The 25,792-nt window shown below is 37.4% G+C and overlaps 1 protein-coding gene across 12 annotated transcripts in view; it reads left to right on the forward strand.

Annotated features, from left to right (window-relative positions):
* cadm2b (cell adhesion molecule 2b) overlaps positions 1-25,792 on the forward strand; it is a 225,519-nt gene that overhangs the window by 84,004 nt on the left and 115,723 nt on the right. Inside the window, exons 1-4 of one of the 12 annotated variants that reach the window (XM_079608826.1) lie at positions 3,587-3,731; positions 4,280-4,301; positions 4,404-4,477; positions 24,954-25,060. The exons of 1 other annotated variant lie outside the window; for it this stretch is intronic. In XM_079608826.1, the coding sequence (XP_079464952.1) occupies positions 25,048-25,060 (13 nt within the window). In that variant the 5' untranslated portion in view covers positions 3,587-3,731; positions 4,280-4,301; positions 4,404-4,477; positions 24,954-25,047. Of the gene's footprint in view, positions 1-3,586; positions 3,732-4,279; positions 4,482-17,734; positions 17,843-23,746; positions 23,877-24,706; positions 24,764-24,953; positions 25,061-25,792 lie in introns of those variants that run through there. 10 more of the 12 variants (XM_079608823.1, XM_079608830.1, XM_079608824.1 and 7 more) reach the window with 10 other exon arrangements.

Below are 25,792 nucleotides of genomic sequence, written 5' to 3' on the forward strand. Positions count from 1 at the left end.
AACAGTCCAGCACTAATTCTGTAAACAACAACAAAGCCTCCAAACATAAAGATGTCTAGTTTGTGAGAGTAATGCCTAGCACACACACTAGGAGAGAGAAGTTTAAAGGACATTTAAAGAGAGTTTCTTGTTTCTTCTGTGCACTTGATTGCAGACTAGAATGTAAATTACAAGATTCATTATCCTCCCCATATCTGTGGTTCTGAAATGCACTTCTTACACAAACACTAAGCCTAATTCACTCGTATAACCACGCAAGAGTCGATTCTTGAAATGTCAACACACAACATACAATGCTTGTAAAATACTGTAAGAACTGTAATATATATGCATAGTAAAAAAATATTTCCATGATTTGTTAACACAACATTTTTTCTTTTGTCAAATCAACTTAGATTCACTAATGTTGTTCAGATAACAAACCATTTTTAGTTCAGGTTGGTTAAACTAATGGCTTGGTGGCAATGCACTGATATAAAATAAAAACATTAATTTTAAGGCAACCAGGTAACTTACTTTTTTTAGTCAAACTAACAAATCATGTTATCATCAAATCGAGTTTTTTTTTTTATTTTTTTTTATTGCGCATTCAAACAAATGTTTTACAAGTAAGGCTACACTGTAAAAAATGTGGCTGCGATTAGTTAAAATTTGTTGAGATAACTTAAATATCCAACTTAACCAAACTAAACTAAAGTTAACTAAACTTAATATTTTAAGTCAAGCTTGAACACATACTTTTTAAAGTTGAAACAATGTTGGATTCTAAGTTGTGCTAAATAATTGCAGCAATTTTTTTTACAGTGTAATAAGCTAATAATATATTAATTTTTTTTGTAAAAGGTTTTGCTCTCAAAGCCTTTTGTTTGTGTTTGAAAACTTTAGTTTATTTCACTTTTTTAATTGTTTGTTTTGTTTTTGGAAGCGCATTAAAGAGGTAGGCTACTTGTATAGGGATCAGCAGTCAGTGTTGAATTAACAGTGTCATCTCTTTGGAATGATATCACTTGTTCTTTCAGGGAGTTAAGGGGGCAAACAAAAAATGTTGGGATGCACAATAAAGACAAATTGCTACTCTTTCTTGATATCACTCAATACTTATTTTGGTATTTAGTACTAAATTAACATGTAATACAATCTTACTTTAATTCAGTTGTGGACACTGGTTCCACACATTACAAATGGGTTTTCTTAAAGTTGCTGTTTGTATTTTTTTGACTGAACTGAAGCATAAAAATATAATACACGTATGCAGATATTCAGGAAACACATACTTCAGAAACTTGTTTGTCTGAAAAACAATGCAGCCGGTTATTCTACTTTGAAATGTGTGTTCTGTGCCGGAATGTCTGTTTTTTTTGTTTTGGCTGCCAGTTTACCTAATAGTATTTTGACACCCCGGGTTGCCAGTTGGTGTAAAACGCAGCGTATTGCATGGAAGCCAGCAAACGAACTAGGTCAGAGATTGACCGTAGATTCAACCCAACCTAAAAAGCCTCGGCATCCGTCTAAAAACCTGACCAGAAGCATATTAAAATGCAGATACAACTTACAGTGTAAAGCTTGCTGTTTTCCATTGTTGTAGGCCACTCGTTCCTGTTGCATGTCTTCAATCTGGCAACCCACGTGAGCCTCGAGGAGGAGGAGACGGGGAAACAATTTTCTCCAATATTTTGAATTTGGACTGCAGTACACATCTGTCAATATTACACACTTCACCTTCAACATTAAATATAGATCCATTACATAACATTAACAATACATTTGTTACAGTATTTTGTTTTGTTTTTGTTCATGTTTGTTAAAAAATGACTGTTCATTATTAGTTCACATTAGCTCAGGTCCATATAGGCCAAATATAAACAGCTGCAACTTTTTATTTATTTTTTTATCATGTATTCGTAACTGTTAAACTTATTAACTAAGGATAATAATAGCTTTAGAAGTATTTTTATTTTTAGGTTATGTTAATTAATGTAATATTAACAAATGGAAGATAGATTACAAACAAGTTTTGATGTTTTGTCCGTGACTATGCAGAGTGTTTCTTAACCCTACACACAAAAAGAGCATCTGCGACTGGCACATTTCGCAATTTGGCTATGATTTGTGGCTTCTTTTTCTTTCTTTTTTTGCCGACTTGCAGAAGGAGAACATGGAAAGACGACAAGGCTTTAGAAATCTGGATGTCTTTGTGTTTCAAGCGTGTATTAGTCCAACCTCTCCTAGTTAATCCTGCCATGATGAACTACATGTCAGCTTATCAAAGTTATTTGTTTTTTATATCAATGGGTTTAATGTTCCTTTCTCCCTCAAACAGCAAGCCACTAAAATATGCCACAAGTTCAACAGCAAAATATATTTGAAATGAAATCCACGGCTGGTTGACGCTAAAATTGTGTCAGAATTCTTAAATGGAAAAATAATTACTGAGAATTTAAGTTAAGTGTGATGAAAGCATGTTTCGAGTTGCTGTTCTTTTTGTTGCCAAGTTGGACTAAATCATAGACAACCTCCATTTGTCTGGGGAGCCTTATTTGACACATTGAGCATCACTTATGGCCTTGTTTCTTCATGATACCAGACAAAAGTGGTCGTCATGTTGCTCTCTGCTATTACAAAGCAAGTTCATGTTCAAAGTAGCCCTACAGTGCCAAATGTGCTGGATTTGTTTTCAGACAAACATCAGGCAGGAACATTTCACAACATGATGATAACCACAACAAATCAAAGCGAAGCAAAATTTTAATCAGTCTCTCACTGAATAGAAAACAACATTGCCTCCAAATTTCTCCAAGTTGTGATCGTAATTACCCCATGGAGAGAGTGACAAAAGTCATTACTACACTGGAAATGGATCAGAAACAAACAGTGCAAACTAATTCTATTAAAGCCAGTAACTGTTAATTAAATCCAAACATTCTTTGAGATTCAATCTTTGCTGTATCAAATTAAAGTCTCATTCTGATATCAAAACACTACAGAGAGGAAGATCTGTGTAAAATAACATTGGTTATTCTTTGGGGGAATGCTCCGGGTTCAATACAAATGAAACGACGTACAGTTGATGAATTTCTTTATATAATGAAAATATATATTTATGTAATGAATTACAATAACATGAGTTATTTATTGAACAAAATAATAATATAGTCCGTCAATTTGAAAGAACAAACAAAATTTCAATTTACAATAATGCATTTTTAAGGGAATTCTATGGGGCAAGACACTGCAGCAGGATAAACATTGAAATACATACTTTTTCAAAAGTACAGCCACAAGGCTCAACTAATAGTCACGTATTAACGATACAGCACTAGCCTTGAGTAGGCTACCTTATTGCTTTTATAAAATGGTTACCACACAATACAAATATTAAAGCAAAAAATAAAAAAATGTATCAATGCTTTGCTTTCATAAAGTAAAATCACTAAAAGCCTTCCTTCCGCTGGAAAAAATAGTCCCTGACTGTGAACAGCAACAGCAGATGGCGGCAAAGACTGTCTTTATGAGTGAGTCACTCAGTAGCTAAGACTTTTATTTTGAAAGGACTGAAACTTGTTGTAAAACACGGAACAAGAAGCAACTGACAAACGCTTTGACTAGCGCTGTCAGGCACGGGGAACCCCTTAACTGTTAGGATAAGATGTTACAGCAGCGTTCAAATGGATTGTTTTGTTAACTTATGAACATAGGACTGACCTGAAATAAAAGGCTGTATCTAAATGCAGGTAATAAACTCGCTCACTTGATCTCTCTCTCACACAATATCATTCAGAACAAACATAGCTAACAAACGTTGCTAAGAGCGGTTGCTAACGGTGATGTGTAGTGATACACAGAACCGTAGGGTGAAGCGGTCATAGCCATGTTTTATCGTGAATAAAACACATCTGATAGATAGATAGATAGATAGATAGATAGATAGATAGATAGATAGATAGATTTTACAAAAAGGGGTGAATTGAAATTAATAATTTTTTTGTAGTCCAGATGTTGCATTTAGATATTCCTTTAGCCACATTAAAGTGGAATTTGAAAATTATGAAGTACAGATGTCCCATTGATAAAATTTTCACAATATTCAATTCATTTGATTAAATATAGGCCTACTACATCATGCTTAATATCTAACCACTGTATGCTATAGGGTAGTAGCTAATTCTTACAATTTCACAAATACTAGAAGCGCTGACAAAGCATGTGAAAAGATGACCTCTCATTATTATCATCATTTGTGGTTGTGAATATTTGATCGCCCTCTCTTTTCCCCTCACAGATAGTGGATTACGTGGATGCAGGTATGGCGAGAGACAAGTAGGTAATTAGCGGCTGAAAATGTCGTGCCTCCAGTGGAAATTTGCATATATTGATAACAGCCCTTCAAAATTTGACCCGCGCAGGGATTATCGTGCCGAGATGTTTTGAGAGGTGTTTGAAAAGGCCCTGCCCAACTCTGACCTTGAAGTGCACTTGAGTAGGTAGATTACCCTGTAACAAAGACACTTCTGTGCGCGTGGTGTGTGTGATTGTGGGTGATCCGCAGAAGAAAGAAAACGAAAGAGAAGAGCGCTGTGCTTTATTTGGCAGATCTGTGGCGTGGGTGTTAATTAATAATGTTCCCTCTGAGGTTCTCTGCGTAGCTCTGAAAAACGAATGTTTCGGCGTCGCTCCTACCCACCAGTGTTGGGGAAGCTGCTTTAAAAGTGTATCTTGCCAAGCTACAAGATACAGTCAAGATACTCCTTTGAAAATGTAGTTAGCAGCACTACAAACGGCTAACAAAAAGATGCTAACCATATTTATGGCAATATCTTATAAAAGATTAGATTCCATGATTTAGTTGGGCGGACTTTTATTTGAGGGACAGAAATCTCTCAGGTTTCATTAATCGAAGAAAAAAATAGTTTTGAAGATGATGAGAGGTCTAAGGGTCATGACAGAATTTACCTTTCTGGGTGAACTAAATACATATTTACATAAAATTTATCTTTTAACTAAGCTGAAATATACTTTTTTTTTTTTTTTTTTGCATCTTTCTAGATTTCTGTCATTTAGAAAGTGTAAACTTGAAGGCTGCAGTAGGTTAGTGTTGGAGAATTTTAAACCAGTCAGGAAACATTTGACAGCGACACAAATGACAGGGAAGATTCGCAGTAAGCGCAGACGGACTGTCAAAGTCTTCTGAAGCTACACTGCCGCTCTGTCATGTCAGTCAGCGCTGGTCTTGGTTTTGCTGTTCACACAAATAATTAATCATGTAACCACCTTACATTGTTTCCCGCATTTAGACCACCCCTGTTCAGGATTTAAAAGCATGTGTAAACACTGTCTATATTTTTTTGATGAAACTTCATTGTGAAGTAAAATCTCACTAAATTTGTCTCACCACCATGAGGGGCCCTCGCATTACGTCGGTATGACGATTCCACTGAAGGAGAGTTGAATGCAATGTGCAGTTTATTGAAACAATCAATCATGAACGAGAAAATGAACGAGAAAAAATGTAAACATGAGAGCTATACAGTATTCACACACAAATAATGACTAACAAGAAACACCTGAACACAATGAACCAAATAACCAATGAAAACATGACACATTAGACAAGGGAACCAATGATAACATCACATGAAGCAAGGGAAACATATTGACAAACCAGGAATTAAGACTGAAAACAACAAAATAAAAGACATGTAAACATGAACCAAACGTGACAGTCAGGGCCCCCATCATCATGTAGGCTGCGTGACCTGTATGAATGTCTTAACGTCCCTTAGTGATGGGAGAAACAAACCAATCGAACCAATTGCTTCACAAAATGATTCACTGTTTTTTAACCTTTCATGCCACACGCTGGTGACGCCTGCTGCTCAAAACAGTGAAAATGCGACAAAAAATCAGGGTCAAACATGCATTAAAAAACACATTTACAAACACATTGCAAATGTTTTATAGAAAGTAAAATCTATCAAATGCACTTAACTTATCTAATATGATTAAATGTCAAGTGTCTGTGTAATAGCCCATGTGTTTTTTTAATCAATTTTCAGGGCTTTTTTTGTTTGTTCCATGGATTGCTCAGCTAAACAGAGCAAAAAAGAGACTATTAACTACTATTATTTCTCTTCATTATAATAATGTCTAATGAAAACATGTGCAAATGTATCAAACTGATCAAAGATCATGGGTAAAACCCATAGAAAGTTTTTCAGTGGTTCACCACTGGGGGCCGATCTCAGTGAATCCGATGATTCATGGGTTTACACTGATCAGCAGTGAACCATTGAAACTTGAAAATGTTTCGAAACGGTTATGACGTAACGAATCCTTGTTTACTGAAGTCACGTGACATTGGCAGTTTGATAGCACTGATTCGAAACGAAAGATTCGTTAAGGTTTCAAAGCTTTATGAAGCAGAGTTTCGCCCATCACTAAAGTCACTACATTTATTTAGTTACTATGCAACACTACGTTCAAATACTGAATTGCTCCATCACATAGAAACAGCTTATCCTGTCAATCAAAGCACTGGGGTGACGCTGCTGGAATCGAATGCATTATTTTCCACCTAAACTTAGAGTGCTTGTTATAGTTGTCTCATCCTAAACAGCCTATCTTTGGGGCAAAAAGTTTCCAAACATTCAGGAGATGGTTGGAAACACTAAAACTCCACCGCTCGACTTCAGAACCAACGTTTCCTTTTTTGCGGGGGAAAGAAAACTACCGTCTGATTTATATCTGTGTGCGTTACATTAAATAGGATGCTTTAAGCTCAGGAATAAATGTCAGGCTGATAGTTCTACTCTGCATTCATCGTGTGTTTCATCCAAACACCTCATTCCCTCCAGATCTCCTTGAACTGTAGTCACCCGAACTCGAGCATCTATACGTGATGCACAGGTTTCCAGAAACTTCCTCTCAGAGAGCTCGCAGCTCGAACCGCACCAGAGTGCCAAAAGGTCTCGGTATCACAGGGGTTGGTTGCACTTTTGGTGTTCTTATGCTAATATCCTATTTGTCATTTAGTCTTAGGGGATGGAATAAATTAAGATGTTCGGATCGAGCAATCTGGCAGGATTAGAGCTAATCCGCTCTCTCTTCCCCTGACTGAGCAAAGCGCCAGGCCGATAGGGACCACAGATCTCATTAGGACTCTATGATAATTGTTCATGATAATTCATTTGAGCTCAGATCCCTTCTTCATAAGGTGGTGCTAATTCAGGTGACAAATTCTAGTGTCTCCACAGAATTTTCAGTGCGTGAGACTCTTTAGATTATGAGATATTCAACAAAAATAAAGATCGTACCCTAGGGTGAAGTGTGTATTTCTTTGCTTCTTGGCATCAAATGGAATTGCAGACATTATTGTTTTCAAACCCGTTTCGAAAACACTCCTCCCCCATCTGCTATTGGTTTAAGAAACAGTAAGCCACGCCCCAAAACGAACAGCATTGGTTGAGTCTGTTGCTGGGTTGGTTGGGATGCTCTAACAAACAGGGAAAAAAAAGTTTAGAAAACACAACAGAGCAAAAGTCACGGGAATCAACCTACAAAATGGCTGTTGGCTAATTCTATCCCAGTTTAATATGCCAATTAAGTATTTTGACGTAAAATATCAAGTCAAATAATGAATCGTGATGTTCACCGTTAATGTAACTTTGGAAATTGTAGGTCATGTCAAATAGTACAACACAGTGCTCTGGTTTTATATTGAAGATTCTAGCATAGATGCACATCAAATCTATATACTAGGCCTATCCTGTATTCATACTGCATACATTCTAGGTATGCCTGTCTGATCATACCATTAAACTCATAAAGACTCAAAACCTCTATATTAATGCTCTTTAATGACTAGTTCAATCACATCATTTACTCACCTTCATGTCGTTCTGAATCCGAATGACTTACTTACTTCTGTGGAACACAAAGAAGTATTAAAAAAGATGTCTGTTTTTTTTTTCTTCCATACAATAAAAGTCAATAGGCAATGTTGTTTGCTCCTCATTGTTCTTCACAATATCTTCTTCAGTACTGTGCAGAAGAAATAAATGCATGCAGGTTTGAAATTACATGAGGGTGAGCAAACGATGACAGAACTTTCATTTTCGAGTGAAATATCCCTTTAATATGCACGTGCAGGTTTTGCAGTTTCACGAGTGATTAAAGGGAATTGCGGGATTGATTTTTGCCGCCTCTGATGGGATTTCATTTCAGATGCCTATATTGGGTTTAGAGATAAGAAAACTGCATGTATCCTTGCTGGCAATCAAACTCACCCTTTCTACTCATTTTTAGCAAACGTGTTGTCTTTGCGAAAATAATTCACAGATTTGTCTTTCTCTCATTCTTACTTTACAGTCAAATTAAGGGAAGTCTATGCTGACATGCGGTTGCATTATAGGTTGCCAACATGCGCTACACTGGAACGGTATTGAAGCAATCTAGGAGATAACTGAAGCTCAATAAAAAATGCTCCTCACTCCAAGCAAAATCATGAACTGGTGTTCTGGGTCCCAGTCATATAGCTCTGGCCTCCTTACCTTTTTTTAAATTGCTTTTAGAAATTGTTGTACAGTAGTTCTACCTCGATCTGTGGCCCATGAATCGTAACCACCCTTTACCTCAGTAGCATTGGCCCTATATACTGTCCTTGAAAGATTCACTGGTTCATATAACAATATTCATTCAGCGGACTGTAACCTTTATGGGGAGATGCTTATTCCTCTGTGTTCTGGTTCTGACATTTTGTTATTGTTTATGCATTCTAATGAAGCTGGCACACATCGTCTCTCTTACCAAAGACATTGTGAGAGAAATGCAGTGCAGGTCATGGAGGCAGAGATCTCCTTCGTCTAAAGATAGAGGCTGACAAGGTAAAGGATTGGCGCGATTTGCTTTTTCAGCATAAATTCAACCTGCAATTCCTGAATACACTTTGTGATCTACAGCCCTAAAGGGAGCCATAATAGGACGTCCGTTTGAGAATTGCACAGCAGCTGATCTGGAGTTCATTTCTTGCAGCCAATGTGATGAGAAAAATATCTATATGGTATTCTAACTTTTCCTGTGCTGCTCAGCGAGATCTTATCAGTTGTCATCACATTACTCTTTGGAACATCGGATTGGTGGTTTTCTGTTCAGCATGACCAGCAAAGGATGTACTGGGCATTTGTTTGGATTAGCTGCGCTTAGGTGCCATATGGTTCAGATTTACATCGGCCAATATTTGCAAATACACACTGCAATGCTAAGAGATTGAGGCAAACCCACAGGGTAGAACAATCATAAATGAAATCTCTTTAATATCTCAGTTATTTCTCCTAGAAAGCACTGAGGTTGAAATGGAGAGCAAATGGAGATGTTTGGAGACTGCAAAGACTGCATTTATTTATTCCCAGAGAAAAAAAGCTCACATGTGTTTTATTAGATCTCTTTAATATCTTAATTGTTGATGTATCTCAATTGCTTTAAAATGAAAAATGAGATTAAATGGAGAGCAAATTATATATGCTTTTGAGATTGTCCCCCTGAGGAAAAGACTGTGTCTTCTCTAGAGATTCAGAAGGAATCTCGCAACATTCAATTTCTGAAATTGTGCTCAGGTTTGCCACGGTACCGAAGTCTGCAATCAAATTATCTGAGCAATTAATTTTCTCTATGCTCTTATACTGTATAATAATTGTCTCAATATTTGTCTAATTTTTGTCTAGCTTAATTGACTCAAGCAATATTCATCTTTGCTTGTTTTTTGGATCCGGCGATTCAGTACTCTTTCAGGAAATGCGTAACATCGCCCCCTACTGTATAACAGTGAAATGATGGAAAACCCGTAAAACTTGTCAATGGTGGGGAGAGAGTACCACGTAGCCTAAATTACACACACTCAAACCCCAAACATTCTTATCTAGTTACTTATTATAAACATAAGTTTTTTAAAATAAACATAGCAGCTTCAAAAATCGTGTTTTTATATGGGTGTGTGTGATTATTTATGTTGTAGAACAAAATGTCTGAGTAGCTTATCGTCAAGTTATGATTACCACATACCTATTTGACTCATAAATGCAAAAACCCATAGGGAGATCATTGGCAAAATAGTGTTCCCGAGTTGTGATATAACATGTTTTGATATAACATACACTAATAAATCAGGTACATTAATACCAATATTGGATAGGGTCAGTTTTTTCAATTTTGTTGTCATGTTGACTCATTGTGGCCTTCGTGTTAAAACAAAATGGGATTTATTCATCGGGTATAAGATGTTTTTACAAGCGGCAACCAGAGAAGCTGATTTCTGCTCTATTGAGTGTGTCTATTTAACATGGGGAGTGTAATTAACTCTTCTACATTCACAACCGTCAAATCAGACTCACAGTCTCTGCTGGGGATAAATGGTTGGGATTGCAGTTTGTACCAACAATCGTTCTTTATAATTAGCGCTGCGCTGTCTGGAAACTCAGCGACGGTTTTCTTCTTTCTTAACTTCTCACATCAGAAAGTGTCAAGTCAATCGTTCCTTTGACTGCATACCCTATACAAGTATTGATGCAGCTCTCTGTATTTGAACAGAGCATACCATGCAGTCATCTTTCTGTACAATTTGAGTTCAGAAAGCTTGTCAGAGTTTTAGCTGTGGTGTGTGTGTGTGTGTGTGTGTGTGTGTGTGTGTGTGTGTGTGTGTGTGTGTGTGTGTGTGTGTGTGTGTGTGTGTGTGTGTGTGTGTGTGTGTGTGTGTGCGGTCGGCTGGGCGGGGGTGTTCACTGTGAAATGACAACTCAATTTTCCACGAACAATTAGCTCAGCACACACATTCTTCTACCTGTAGTGAGAAAGGGCTCGCGAGGGTCATCGCTCAGTCTCGCTCTATTCTCCGCTACCAGGCTGTTAGTCCATCCATTCACTTCAGAATAACACATGCCTAAACTCTTTCATAACTCACAGGACAGCAGTGAGCAAGTTTCCATTCAATTTCCATGTTTGAATTTGCCAAGATTTTAACATATTTATTTTTTTGCCATTTCTTCCTACATCTTTTTGGTGCACAAGGGTTATGATCTAAAGTATAGTGAATTATCTAACTGGGTTTCCTCCTGGGTTTCCTTCCTTTATTGTAAGTGTTTTTGTGCTTGGCTCATAAGGCGAATCACTTTATGAACATAATAAAATGGGAAGTTGCGGGTCACAGTAATTTCATTTCCCAAATACAGCATTTAGGTTTGTTTTGAGCTTGTTTTTGTTTGTTGTTGTTTTTCTAGCAACACCCTGGCAACCACCCAGAAAACCCGAATAACTGCATACTTTATCAGTCAACTAAGAATTTGTTTAGCAACTCAAAAACAAGTCCTAACAACCACTCAGAAAACACTAACAACTACATATCAATACACTGACAGCTTTTCAGAACACCTTAACAACCACATAAGCAAGACCATGGCAACATCCCAGAAAACCCTAACAACAGAATAGCAATCTAACAACCACAGAGCATTGTTCTTACAAGCACTCAGCACAACTTAATCGCATAGCAACACCCTGGCAACCACCCTGGACACCCAAATAATTGCATATACTAGCAGTGAACTAAGAACTAGCTTAACTACTCAAAATGCTAGAAACCACACTAACAACTGCATTGCTATACCCTAACAGCTGCTCAGAACACCTTATCAACCACATAGCAACTTCTTGGCAACCTTCCAGAATACTGTAACAACAGAATGGCAATCTAACAACCACATAGCAATGTCCTTACATGTACTCAGAACAACTTATAAATCGCATAGCAACACCCTGGCAACCACCCAACATTGTTACAAGCTCATAGCGATGTGCTTACAAGTACTCAGAACACCTTAGCAACCACATTGCAACACCCTGGCAACCACCCAGATAAAACAAACAACCACATGTTTTAACAAGTACTTAGAACAACTTAGTAATCGCACAGCAACACCCTGGCAACCACCCTAGCATTGTGGCGAAAATTTAACAAGCACTACTCACTTTTTTTTCAGAAATAGTTGAGAATAAAATTAGAACCCCCTTCGAGAGACATGCAGAGATAGAGAGAGGGCAAGAGGGAAAGGCAGAGAGAGAGAGAGAGAGAGAGAGAGTCACCCTGCCTGAGGACCACGGCAGGTTAACAGCAAGGCTGGCGGCACATTTGACTCAGACTGGGCAAAGAATCTATCAGCGGCGTGCAACTCCAAATAGACCCAGTCTATCCCATTCACAGCAGCCATCTCCTGGGCTCTCGCTAACACTTAACCCCTGTCAGCTCTGGCAGCGACACATACACGTCCTGTGACACTGGCACAGCGGCCTTCTGGAACTGATCTGAGTTCAGCTCTGTCCCGATGCCTGCTGTGTTTAACCACGCTGTGTATGTCCCGTACACAGATGTCAGCAGCTGTTTACATCAGTTGCAGGAGTCATTTTAAAAATATAAATTATATAATTTGAATTTTATCATGCACAATGGCATTTCAGGATTGTTTAGTCACAAAGTAAATGTGTAATATATTACTTTTATATAGCTATTTTATGTAAAGTCTAATATTAAAGTAATTGGGGTTATGTCCTTCACTATAATGTTCTTTTGCTATAGGAGTTCTAGAATGTTCTATCGAGTCTGCTTGGACCCCACTGGGGGTAGCCGTTTGTAATGCCTGATCAAAAGCCATAAGGATTGCTGTGATTAGGGCTGCGTTAAGTCCAATTTCTTATGCTCTTCCCTTGTTAACTTCCCTCCGTCTCGTTCACTCAGATGTACGTCATTGCTTACGTTGCATAAATGCCCACCTCTGGCAGAACTCTCCCGATGTGTTTAAATGAAACGCCCTTCATCACTTGGAAAAAAATTTCCTTATGAATTTTTATGCACCGTTCTAGGCCTGTATGTATGATTGGGATGTTGGAGAAAACAAAAAATTAAACCAACGGAAATGATAACAATACAATAAACTACAACCGTCAGCTTAAGGTAGCTACAAGTATTACGCAGTTAAAAGCCAATAAATTAAGCGTGATCTGCTGTGACATCACAATCGTGTTGCATTGTGGTCTATTGATCTGCCTGAAGTGTACATATTGAGTAGACTCGCTTCCTCAGTCAAAATCGAGACAGGGTCTGTCCAAATACACTTCCCTCGCCCACTTGACGAAGTTGGACGCACTTCAAAAGGGCGGCAGGGATTCCCTTGTGGGGAAGAAGTGCTTAGGGAAGTTCACGAGTGCATGTCTAAAAGTGGATTTAAACACTGCCTATTTGAAGGGGAAGTCACTTGCATAGGGTAGGCTAAGCCAGCATGTTATCTCTTGTGAAAAAGAAGTTTATGTAATTGTATTGAATGTGCACTTTAAATCTTAAAGTATATATATTTTTAAACTGCACTTGCAGAAAATATAATATTAATGAAACAAAATTACACTTTTACTCAGAATATAGTACTTTCAAGATGAATTCGAAATAGCCATTGTCATAGTGTAAATAAATAGGCTAAAGCACCGTGCTAATACTCTGCTAGCAAATCAGTTTGATGTGTTCAGCCATTTGTACTCGATTCAAATGACATAAAAAGTGATTCAGACAGCCACAGTCAAACCCACCACACATATATAGGCCTACACTCACTCACCGTTTCCTCCTCTGCCTCTCTATTTATATGCTAGTCATGCAGTGAGAGAAAAAAGTGGAAAGTTTAGAAGACAGGTCTGCACTCTTATAGCGATATTAAATGCATTTGATTCTGTCCTACCCTCTTTGAACTCGACGCTCTTTCAATTCACCCTTCTGAGTAGAAGTTTAAATGTGCCTACCAGGCAGGCGGATATATGCAAACCTGCAGAGAGACAGAGAGAGGGGAGGTGGGCTGCGCTCGGCAAGCGGAGAAATTAAGAGGCAAAGGGCAGTGGGAAATATTGAGCACCTCATTCTCCTTGTAATTGTGCCATGTCACAAGACTGTGTAAGATAATCGTGACCGATATGAAGGGAGAAATTATGAGGTGTCTCAGACTGGAGAGAGATACAGGGAGTGCTGCCCCGCGGGTCTGATTTCTTATGCCAGTTTCCCCCACTATCAAAAACAGTCTACACAGGGACGTATCCGTACCGGTTAGTATTATTGTTAGGCAAAAAATAAAATGACGACGACTAAAGAAATTCAATGCGTAAAGTAATAATGACCTCTAATTTTAGCTTCATTTTTTTTTCACATTTTCAACCTGCCTTCATTAAACATGAATATGGCACTAGATATTACTAGAGAAATTGAATGGTGTTTAAAATATAAATGACAAATTGAAACCGATTTAAATGAATTAAACTGATTTAACATTAATTTAGGGAGCCCTAAAATACTAAGAAAAAAAATTAAAAACTTACTGGAAGCCTGCTTCTGCCATTGAGTAAAAAAAAAAAACTGAAATATTAAATTATGGTAATTGCAACAATTTCCACGATTTATATTGCACAATGTGACTATCTCTATCATCTCTCTCTCTCTCTCTCTCTCTCTCTCTCTCTCTCTCTCTCTCTCTCTCTCTCTCTCTCTCTCTCTCTCTCTCTCTCTCTCTCTCTCTCTCTCTCATATATATATATATATATATATATATATATATATATATAAAAAAAAAATAACAAAAAAAAAAATATATATATATATATATATAATACTTTACAATAAGGTTCCATTAGGTGACATTAGTTAATGCATGAACGAACATTAACTAACAATAAGCAATGCATTTGCTACTCTATTTATTAGTATTTGTTAATGTTAAGCAATAAAATTTAACTATTCAGTGTTAGTTTATGTTAGCAATTAAATAGTATTACACATTTTGATTTTAATAATGTATTAGTAAATGTTTATTTTGAACTAAGATTAATAAATGCTTCGGATGTATTTTTCATTGTTAGTGCATAATGCAGTAACTGATGAAGTTTACTAATGTTAACAAATGGAACCTCATTGCAAAGTGTTACCGAAACTAGAAAACGCTAAATAAACGAAATAAATAACTTACTAAATAAACAAAAATAGCCCATAGTTTATCTCCAGGGCCACATCCATACCAACCAGCATTGCATCTATAAATCGATCCACCCGCACAGGGACGAGCTGTTGCATTAACTGGACATGAATAACGGGGTGTTTAGGGAATCTCAGTTGGTTTTTGTTGCAATCACGTGTATTTAAACTTTAAGGAGACATCTGCGTAAAGGCATGTTGTTAAGTTCATACGCTGGTGGCTTTTCCAGTCAAACTCCACATCCATTTGGAGAATGCTGCCGGTGGTATTTAGATGGTCCGTTATGGTTGAGATGAAAAGGTAGCCATTAAGCTTTAATGGAGAATGGCGTTTGATTTCTTTTTGCTTCACAAAGTGTAATGGTCCATTTATAATAACAGATCACAGTCTTCACAAGTAATGATTGGGGCCATCTGTGAATCTTATAGTCGGTTTGTATTAGCAGACGGGAGAGGAAAAGCAACACTGATTCCAATTCAGTGGCCTGTGTTACAACGTGTTTTATGGGAAGAGTGTAAATTATATTCTTTTTTTTATGTACACACTATAGGATTGGGCAATATTACAGTATCAACTTTGCAACAGTTGAAATGTATCAATCGCTAGAGATTTTTTGCTGTAACGTTTATACTGTGGTACAGGTAGAACCAATAGGTGCAGCTGTAAAGATGAGGAAGGACTTATTAATATTGTTAGGCACAACACAAAGCACAGTTTAGACGCATGCAATTTGCCATATTGATATTAAATTAAGCTGATGTGCAGCAACAAGTGAATGTGTATTGGCTTTTTGGTGAATTAAAATGAGACTCATCCTTTTACCTTTCATCTGTAAAATATTTATCCACAGGATTATCCAGAAATTACCACATGGTTATTTAACCCTAGAATGCATGTCCCAAAACCCCATGAATGCAACAACGTCAGCTCTCACGTCAACACAACACACATTTGCCGTGCTGCTCTCGTGAAGAGATTCATATTTTGTAAATGCAACATCACATACAGAGAATACACACCTGTGCATGTAAAGTGGGCTAAATGCACGCACAACTAGTCTCTCTAGTATTAATTAAAGTTATTGAGGAAAGACCTTTATTGTTGCAACACACCGCTGAGACAGTGACCTCACTGTGCTGCGTTTCAATTAAAAGCCAAATCACTCTGAAAAGGCCGTTCCATTAACCCAATAATAGAATCCGCTGACCTTATATGTACGAGATGAATAATAGGCGACTCCATCCATTTCCTGTTCCACGCATCTACGCTTCATCCTATTCATCCATACACTCAAGGTAAGCCCGATGCCATTAGTGAACGAAACGCGGCCCTATTCTCGCATTTCGGTATCTAGAGCGCTCCATAAAAAGGATTTAATTCCAGACATGGATGGCAAAATTCATTTCAAGTGAGCCATTCCCACGCACCGGTGCTTCTCCGTCAGGCCTGATCCCAACACGATAAAGATGGATGAGAGGCACCGTCAGCCGGGGCACCGCCTACTTCTTAATATTCGTGCCCAGGGCTGGTGGAGGCCTCTTTTACTACATCCCAGAGCATGGGAGTCAATGGACAGTATCAGGCAGGGCTGATGAGTGTTTCTGGGGTGTAATGGCCGCTCTCTCCTTCACCGGGACTCAGGAGGAGGGCCGCAGGCCATCAGCGAGGGATGAACAGACTGGCACTTGTCACAGTCCCTGATTAAAAATCACTCTGGGAGCCACAAGCCAGGGTCCCCGCAGACCTGAGGGAGATGCAAAGTCATCTATTTCAAACCTCTCTCGCCCGCGCTAAAGCCTACCAGCACTTCTGCTCTTAAGCTCCCGACTGTATCTTTCCACAGCAGGTGGCTTCAGAGGTCAAATAGAGGGGGTCATGTGATCGCTTTCATCCCTTGGCAAGTTTAGTCGGGTTATGTTAGTACTTGGACTCTGAAGTTGTTAAAGTGCTTTCCTAGTTTGGACATTTTTTATGGAATAAAAAGCACATTCCACAGTAACAAAAAATATGTATATATATGTATTGTGCAATTTGCCTAATGCTTTCAAAAAATACTAAATATATGCTGGTTTTATTCTAAAGATTTTTCAGAATATGTAACAACTTTGCAAAAAAAGTTGCAATACAAAGTAAAAATAGATGTGATTGTCATTTAATGTTGATTTCATGTTGACTTGAACATGGCTATGAAGTATAGCAATGGGGTAAAAGTACTGGGGTACAGACTTGGGGTAAATGTCCCAAAGTTATTTCACTCTGCGGTCTTTTAAACCCCTCTCAGTGCATCTCTTTAAATAGGGAAACATCAAATTATCCAAAGCTGTTCACCAAGTTTATGATTAAATTTAATATCTGAAATTACCAACGAAATCTGACAACAACAGTCTCATAAATTTTGTTTCTAAACACTCAAACATTACCCAAAAAAATGTTCAAGCTGGGTCAGCCTAAATATTTTAGTTTACTTCAGTTATGGTTCCTACAGTGAACCATATTGATGTGATATGAGATTGTCTCCCTATTTTGTTTCTTTTTGAGGACAAGTAAAAAGTTGTAACTAATACACTTTGGAAGTTACTCTAATTACCATCCTAAATGTATGTTTGTTTATAGCATGTTCATAAACTTTTATATACTGTAAGATCTTAGCACATATCTCATCTCCACCTTCCTTGACTGTCATCCATCAGACTCTCTCCATTCTGCATGTCAGTGAAGTGGGCAGCGATAAATACACGCGGCAGCCAAGGCCAGGCAGAGGTGAACATTAAAAAGAGAAACCGGGCCAGAGGAACAAGGTCAGTGAGGCTGCAGGACATCATGTCTCTGTAATGAGAAGGAAAGGCCAGGGATGTGTTCCCAGGGGAAGTTCCAGGAGGTGTTTTTATGCACATTTTAAAACTGACATCATGAATATTTAATTCACCTCACAAAGATAACTTACGCGGCTACATTTAGTTTAGGTACAAACAAGAATGTGAGGATTGATCTTTAAAAATTTCCACACGGCAAGGTTTTTTCCCCCTTGTGGGTGTCTTTTCCGACAACTTGACTTTCAACTTGGCTAAAGTTCTCCAAGAAGGAAATAATGCTTGAAGGATATCCTAAGCGTCATAATTAAGAGCCATGTCTTCCCCAAGGCCAAATATTTATATGAGGAAAATGAGTTTGGATGGAGTGATGCCGAACCACATGAAATAACACCTCCGGCTCTTGGCTCGAACTCTAGCTGTTCATCACACAGAGAAACCCCATGGTGCAGTAGAACAGCTCTGGGTAAGAATCATTACACCAGCAGGGGCCGGAGCTCCGGTGTGATATTGAGAGATGCCCTCTTCGTATGCCAAGCTATCCCACTATATGAGCACCATGCCTTTTTGGAGTTCAAAGAGTTTCGCTGTGACCCGTCAAAAACCTCCGGCAAACGTCGGCACCAATAAACTGTTTTTGGGTCATTCTCAAATTATGAAAGTTAAAAAATGTACTTTTCAGTGATGAAAAATAATTAAATCTTCAAGAAATTGTCGAACCATAATATATATGTAGTGGTTTGATTATATTGTGGTACATATTTTTTAAATCATTTGAAATTTCCAGGTGCATGAAAAGGTGCTTGTACCCTTCAACTTAACTGCGACCTCTGTGACATTTACATTTACAATTATATTTTTTATAGACCCCCCCCCCCCCCCCACCCATACAAATCATTTGTGCAAGAATCAAAACAAAATGATTAATTATAATTAAGAAGAAAAAAACATTTATTTAATGTCATTAGTGTTATCAATGGTTAAAACTTTTTTTTTTTTTTTATTATAAAAGGTTGTGTAAAAGTCCTTCCAAGGTTAAAGTTCAGAGGCAGAAAGGACTTTTTCAAAACAAGCACATGGTGAGTTGCCACTCACATTGAAAAAGTTATGAATTCATCTCTAAATTTAATCATGTCACTTTGATCATTTATAAGTAGACTATCATATGTAAATATGAAGAAAACAGCATTTCATTTTTTTTTTATTGTCGGATCATTTGTGGATATTTTTGACCAGCTCTGTAATTTAATGTCGACAGATGAGGTAATCAAAATTACTCTGTTAAGATAGTTTGATTATAAAGTATATTTGAGACAGTAGCTATAGATCTGGCTACGTGACACTATAGTTTGAATGAATCCCTTACAGTGCAGAATGTAATTGTTAGTTTTATGTGTCATAGAACACAAGAGAGCGTGCATAAACGTATTAGTTTGATTTCCCACCAAAAACATCCCGAGTCCTTCACTTAAAAATCAGTCTACATGAAGGTCGAAGTCGGGAAAGGTCTCGTTTTTATTCATCTTTGTTACAAGCTTTAAACGAGCTCAAAAGTGAAGTCCGTTATGATGAATAACAAGCTCTTGTAAGTCAGAAAGTCTAGTTGAGTGACCCTTTTGTTAAGTTTTTCCATTGTGATCTGTAACGGTTTCATCAATATTTATCAAGATAACATGAAGTAAATGCAAGCACATCCTCATTTTCGTTCTGCTTTTGAAAGGAGAACACCGCTGTTCTCCAATCTAGAGATTTATATGGTGTGTCCTGTGCATTTCCACTGAGGATATTATATTAAAGAAGAGTTGGCATTAGATATGAAAAAGTGTGGAAAGGTACAAAATTGTTATTGGGAGATTAATGTTTGACTTTGCAATTTGCCTAGCATGAAGTGAGTCTTTAGGGTTTGGATGACCAGTGTTTTGCTTTTGTCTGGGAAAGAGGGAAAGTGAAGACAAAGAGTTGCAATTGCGAGGATGAGGGATCGCAGAGGGCTCTAGAGATTTGACCCGTGGCTTCATAAAGGCACAGGATATGAGAAATGTTGGAGGGAAGGGGAGAGAGTAGAGTGTGTAAACGACTGCGGAACCATCTCTTCATTTTATTTCACTGGGAGTTTAATCATTTCCTTACAAAATTGATGTGGCATTATGTGAACGATCCTTGCAGTGCTATATCCATAAGACACAAATGACAAATGGAAATGTAGGGAGTTAATGATTAAACTCACCTGTGTATCTTGTATCAATTATTAAATGTTGTATGTGTATACATTTATTCCCTAGGATGAGGTACTCAGTCATGTAACATATTTTTTTCCTTTTATAAAGTAAATCACTTGCACAATGTAATGGCGAAATGTCCAATTTTGTGCCACGTCTTCACCCAAATTCACCTTATATGGAAAAGCTTGCTTGAAACATTAGGTAATATCGCATGAATGTACACTTAATGTAGATTTTAGGTTATGGCATATGAGTACACTTATACCCAACAGACTGGAGAACATGAATAGTATGAAGGGAAAAGGGGGATCGTTTTCTCCCTTGTAGTCCTCCCTTCTTCCCTTAGCCCAGAACGGTGACAAGCTGTGATGAATTACCTCATTATTCTAGCTCACTTGTTCATTTCTCCGCTTTTGTAATTTCCCGGATTGATCCCCAACACGGCTGTGCCTACAGTACTTCTGTTCTATTCATACCAAAGCCCCTCTCCCGCGCACACAATACCTCTGTCTACTGGCTTTACGCGTGGCGGCGGCGTGCGCGCGCGGAACTGAAGCTGCAGCGTATGCATCGCTTACTCTAAAACCAACACGGTAAAAGTGGCAGAGGCCAAATTGACTTCTACACTCTGTCAAAACTGGAGTAAGCTCTCATCACTGATATCACAGCGAATAGAATTCCCACCCTTGACACGTTGGCACACTATAATAGGGTTTAAGGTTTCACGAAGCAGCTCTAGCGCTCCAGCAGGCTAGTTCATTTACGGGTCTGGTTTGTTAGCCTCTGTATTGTGATGGGCCACGAGATGTCAGATCTTTTCTTCCTGTTTTCAGAAGAAGGTTTAGGTTTAGAGCAATAGAAGCAGATGTAATAAGTTACGTCCAACACGGATTTGCCAATATGCATTGATCTCCATGCACAGGGTTCATTGACTCACGTGCGAGTTGTTTTTTACCTTGTCTTGCTTCGTTGTATTGATTAAAGTGGTTTGTTAGGCCATGGGTCGTGCATTAACCAAATGTATGGTAACAGCCTATATATAATGCAGTATAATACGAATATAGGCTATTTCTCTGTTTTACTGATGTTTTCTTATTTTACCAAATAGCCAGGTTTCCGTATTCTTGATTATAGCCTACACTTTGTGTATATATATATATATAGCCTATATGTAGCCTATGTAGTGAATGTAATAGTCTCATAATGTTTCATTTTTTGTGTAAATGTTTACTTGAATGTTTATAAAATACTATATTAACGTTTAAAAATTAGTATTTTTCTATTTTATAATATATAAATATATACATTTGTTAATGTTTTTGAAGGAAGTCTCTACCATGTCCTAACTACACGCGATGCATGATAAAAGCTATCTTTTCCATGTTAAGAGTTTTTGTCCTAACCAGCCACTACAGTGACATATTTTAAAAAACATAGATATCATATAATAAAGGCTAGATGTCTCGTCCGCGCTGCTGGCCAATGGAGGTATATAACACTGCTTCCTTATGAATAATTATAATATTATATATTTCAACATGTTCAAGCATACATAATTATAGCCACGTTAATAACGTTTGTAAGAAACCAAACCGTTTGTAAATCCGTCAAGATTTCAGCGAGATAAGAGTATTTGTGTTCGTGCAGATCACCTTACAGAAAGCTTCCCTGTGACAAGATGGCCACCGGGTGATGCCGTTGGAGACTCCGCTGTAAGACATCTAGCCTTTATTATGTAGGCTATATCTATTTTAGAAACGGCCTAATTTTCTGCGACGTTGCGCTGGAACAACAAACACAAAGTGTGGCAATGATAATCTCATTTAGTGCTTCCAGCATAAAAGCAACAATGATAATTCACCTCAGATCTTGAAATTAGACAAATGGAAACAAGAACGTTCAAACTGTGAACAAACAAGTGTAGCCTATTCTTTGACAAAAATTGTTTTAGTAACTCAGTAGCCTATGTATTTTTTATAATGTTTAAATGGTGTAATATTTGTGAATTTGATTAGGCTACTTATCCATTTTCTTGCGAGTGCCGTCAAGATTACTCTCTGGTGCTGCTGTGCACTTGCCGCGAGACTCCGCCCACACGCTGTTCTGATTGGCTGTGGGTTTTGATTGATTTTTTTTTAATGCATCTCGCAGTCACGTCGCATCTAGTGTGGACAGACAAATGGGTTAGGACAAGGTGTTATGCTCACCAAGGCTGCATTTCTTTGATCAAAAATACAGTACGGTAATATTGTGAAACATTATTACCATTTAAAATTACTAATTTCTATTTTAATATACACTATTTTAAAATGTAATTTATTCCTGTGATGGCAAAGCTGAATTTTCAGCAGGAAATACATCATCGGCCAATACATGGGTGCATCCCAAATAAATTAATACTTTTTTGTTTCAGCAAGGACACATTAAATCAAAAGTGACAACTAAAAAAATAAAAAAAGTTTATAAGAATATAATTTATTATATTCATATTGTAATAGATGAATAGTGCTTATTATTAGCATTTATTAGTTATTGCATTATGTACAGGTTTCATAACATGTTATGAAATAGGCTGGAATTCCCTTTTCCCGTCTCCATGTTGTCTCTGATTGCTGCCGATATGTTGCTTGTCTTGAAACAAGCAGCTTGTATCGTATTTATACCGAGACGCAGATTTGATATAATTTTACAGTGTGTCATGGTAATTATACTCAGTAATCTAGTGCTCTCATTCTCCCCTCTGGTTTTCTCCCTCTGTGTTGATGAGTGTGATGAGTGTGCACACTGCTTATTTATGTACTGCTTTCAGACAGCATGTTTGTAATTGATCATATTCAGAAATGCCATATGGCGTGTATGTGTCCAAATGCGATGTGTGAAGTAACACTGGCACCTAAATGTAGCATCACATTCCACCACAGAAAAAAAGGCCCCTTTGTAAATATTCACTAATTACTTATTCACTAATCTCTAGTCTCTCTGTCACTATCCGTATCTGCCAGCCTTTGTACAATTCAATTTTAAAGCTCTGTGGTTACCCAAATATGTACACTTTACACACTCTATATAGAAATGCTGCTTTTTATCAACCAAAAGTTGTTGTTTTTTAAATCAGTCTGGTTTTAATAGATTCTTAATTTCAATTGAGTTAGATTATATGTTGATTACTTCATATTAACAGTAATATTGACAATATTTGTACAATTTAAAATAGCCTATATATATTTTAAAATGTAAATTATTCCTGTGATGCAAAGCTGAATTTTCAGCATCACTACTCCAGTCTTCAATGTCACATGATCCTTCAGAAATCATTCTTATATGCTGATTTGCTGCTCAAGAAACATTTCTCATTATTATCAATGTTGAAAACAGTTGTGTGTATATACAGTATATTGCCAGAAGACCAGTCAACTATCGTGGCCCATCCCTTGTTAAAAGGGTGGTAAATGCCCTTTTCACAAGATGTAAAATAAATCTCTGATGTCCCCAGAGTGTGTGTGTGAAGTTTTAGCTCAAAATACCCCACAGATCTTTTATATAGCATGTTAAAGTTGTCACTTTTTGAGGGTTAGCAAAAACGCACCGTTTTGTGTCTGGCCCTTTAAATGCAAATGAGCTGCTGCTCCCGGCACAGAGGGCGGAGCTTCAAGAGCTCTTGTTTGTGTTAGCAGCTGCCATTACCTCACGTAGACACACTAAAATAACAGAAACTGTTCTGTTAAAACGGAGTCAGACAAAGATGGAGAGACTCAAGAAGAAGTGACAACATGTAGATTGCAACAGGACGTCTCTGAATGGTTAGTTGATGAATGTTTGTTGCTGACATGGAGTTAACTATCTTCTATTAGCATATTCTGTCATGATAATCTATAAATCGCTCGTATAGGAACTGTTGTGAGATGCACACAGAGTGACTTCTATTGCATGTGAAAAGATGGATGCTAAAGTTTGAGCTGACTCACAAATGTGCTCGACTACAACAACTTTTCCTCTTCTTAACATGGACTGTGTGTTTCCCGGGCGCGGGGTTTGTGTACATTTTAGGGTTGGTGATGTCACTAACCCGGGAGGGTTTGTCATTACACACTAACTAAAGTTAGAAAAGTGAAATCATACTCAACCACCCTTTAATTAATGTGCCACAATTTTTTTCCAAGAGGATTTGTAAGATCATCTTCTAGTGTGTGTGTGTGTGTCCTTAACTTTGTAAAAGCCTGAGATTAAATGTGTGCTCAGATCCACGACAACATGTTCCCTGACTAGTAGGCATATCACAAGCCAAGAATGAATTCCAGAAAAACTGAACACAGTGTTCCTCTTCTGTCAGAAACTGCTTGTTCTGACACCGTCTTGACTTGATGTTGTTAAAAAATAAAAGTTAACTTTAAAAAAAAAAGAAAAAGAATTATTTAGACTAAAAAAATACTACAATAGTAAATAATAATCCTAAAATAACACAGATAACATCCTAGCATTGTGACATTCTTCGGTAAATCTAAACATCTAGTTTAAAAATGCAGCTTCTTCAAGTATTTTTTTCTCTAACAGTGCAAAACATTTGTGTACATAAATATTCAAGTATGTTAAAATGTATTTTGAGACACTGAAATTGGATTTAGCAGGTGTTCAGCTGGAGGCTGTCATAAACTGAATGTATGGTTCAGGAAACCTGTAAAAGTGCAAGGTTTGTATATCTTAATATCTCAATTCAAGCAGAAGAAACATAGGCGTTTACACTGGCTTAACAGAATTTTCTGCTTTTCCATTTTGTGTATTAATTATTCAAACGGTTCTCTGCTTATATACTGTATCCTCACCAAAATATGCATCATGACCTGAATTGTGTCTCATATCCACTTCTTTTGTCTCCACAGGTAAGCCTGTTTCCTGTTTATAGAGGACTTCATGTTGAGAGTAAGGTCTGTGTCGCTGTTGGGGAGGATTCATCCTTGTTATGTTGTCTGAGTAATGGAGGCAGAAGGTAAAGTCATTTTAGTGACTAATGCAAAGCAGCGCTCCTGCCAGTTTTCCTGGTTGGGATGTACATATACTTCACATTTAATGCCAGGGATGTATATATTCATATTTTATGTATACTGTATTAACATTTTCGTTTTGGCATTTGTGTCAAGATGTGGTTTCTTTTCCATTTTCTCCAAGGATAAATGGACTGGGAAAATGTCATCCCGTTCCTTAAAACAGGTTGTCCTCCTCCCAGAAGAGTTTCTCATTCGTACCCTTGTGAAAAAGAAGTGCACGTAATTGTATTGAATGTGTACTTCAAATCAAACAAATTATATATTTTTTAAAACTGTATGTACATGCAGATAATACATTGAATATAAGGCCTCTTAAGTGTGCTTTCATGGCTAAGTTTCCAGTAGGCCTACCTACTTTTTCTTTTAAAGTGCACAATAATGGCAAATTAAAAATGTTACTGTAAATTTACCCTCTAAAAGTTATGGAAGGGCAATTGCGACTTCTTATCTCACAATTTTGCGAGATAAAATTATAAGTCAGTCCAGAATCTCTAGTCAGTCCTACTATTCAGAACTTTGAGGCAAACATTGCGAGTTTGTGTCATGCATATTTATACCATCAGTGTGTGTGTGTGTGTGAGGGGGTACCTTATTTTTTATTATGTGGCGGAAACAAACTTTCATACAATTTATTAGCTGAAATTAAACAATACATAAAAATTAACATAATCGTA

Source organism: Phoxinus phoxinus (assembly GCF_949152265.1).
Source record: "Phoxinus phoxinus genome assembly, chromosome: 4".
Lineage (NCBI taxonomy): Eukaryota > Metazoa > Chordata > Actinopteri > Cypriniformes > Leuciscidae > Phoxinus > Phoxinus phoxinus.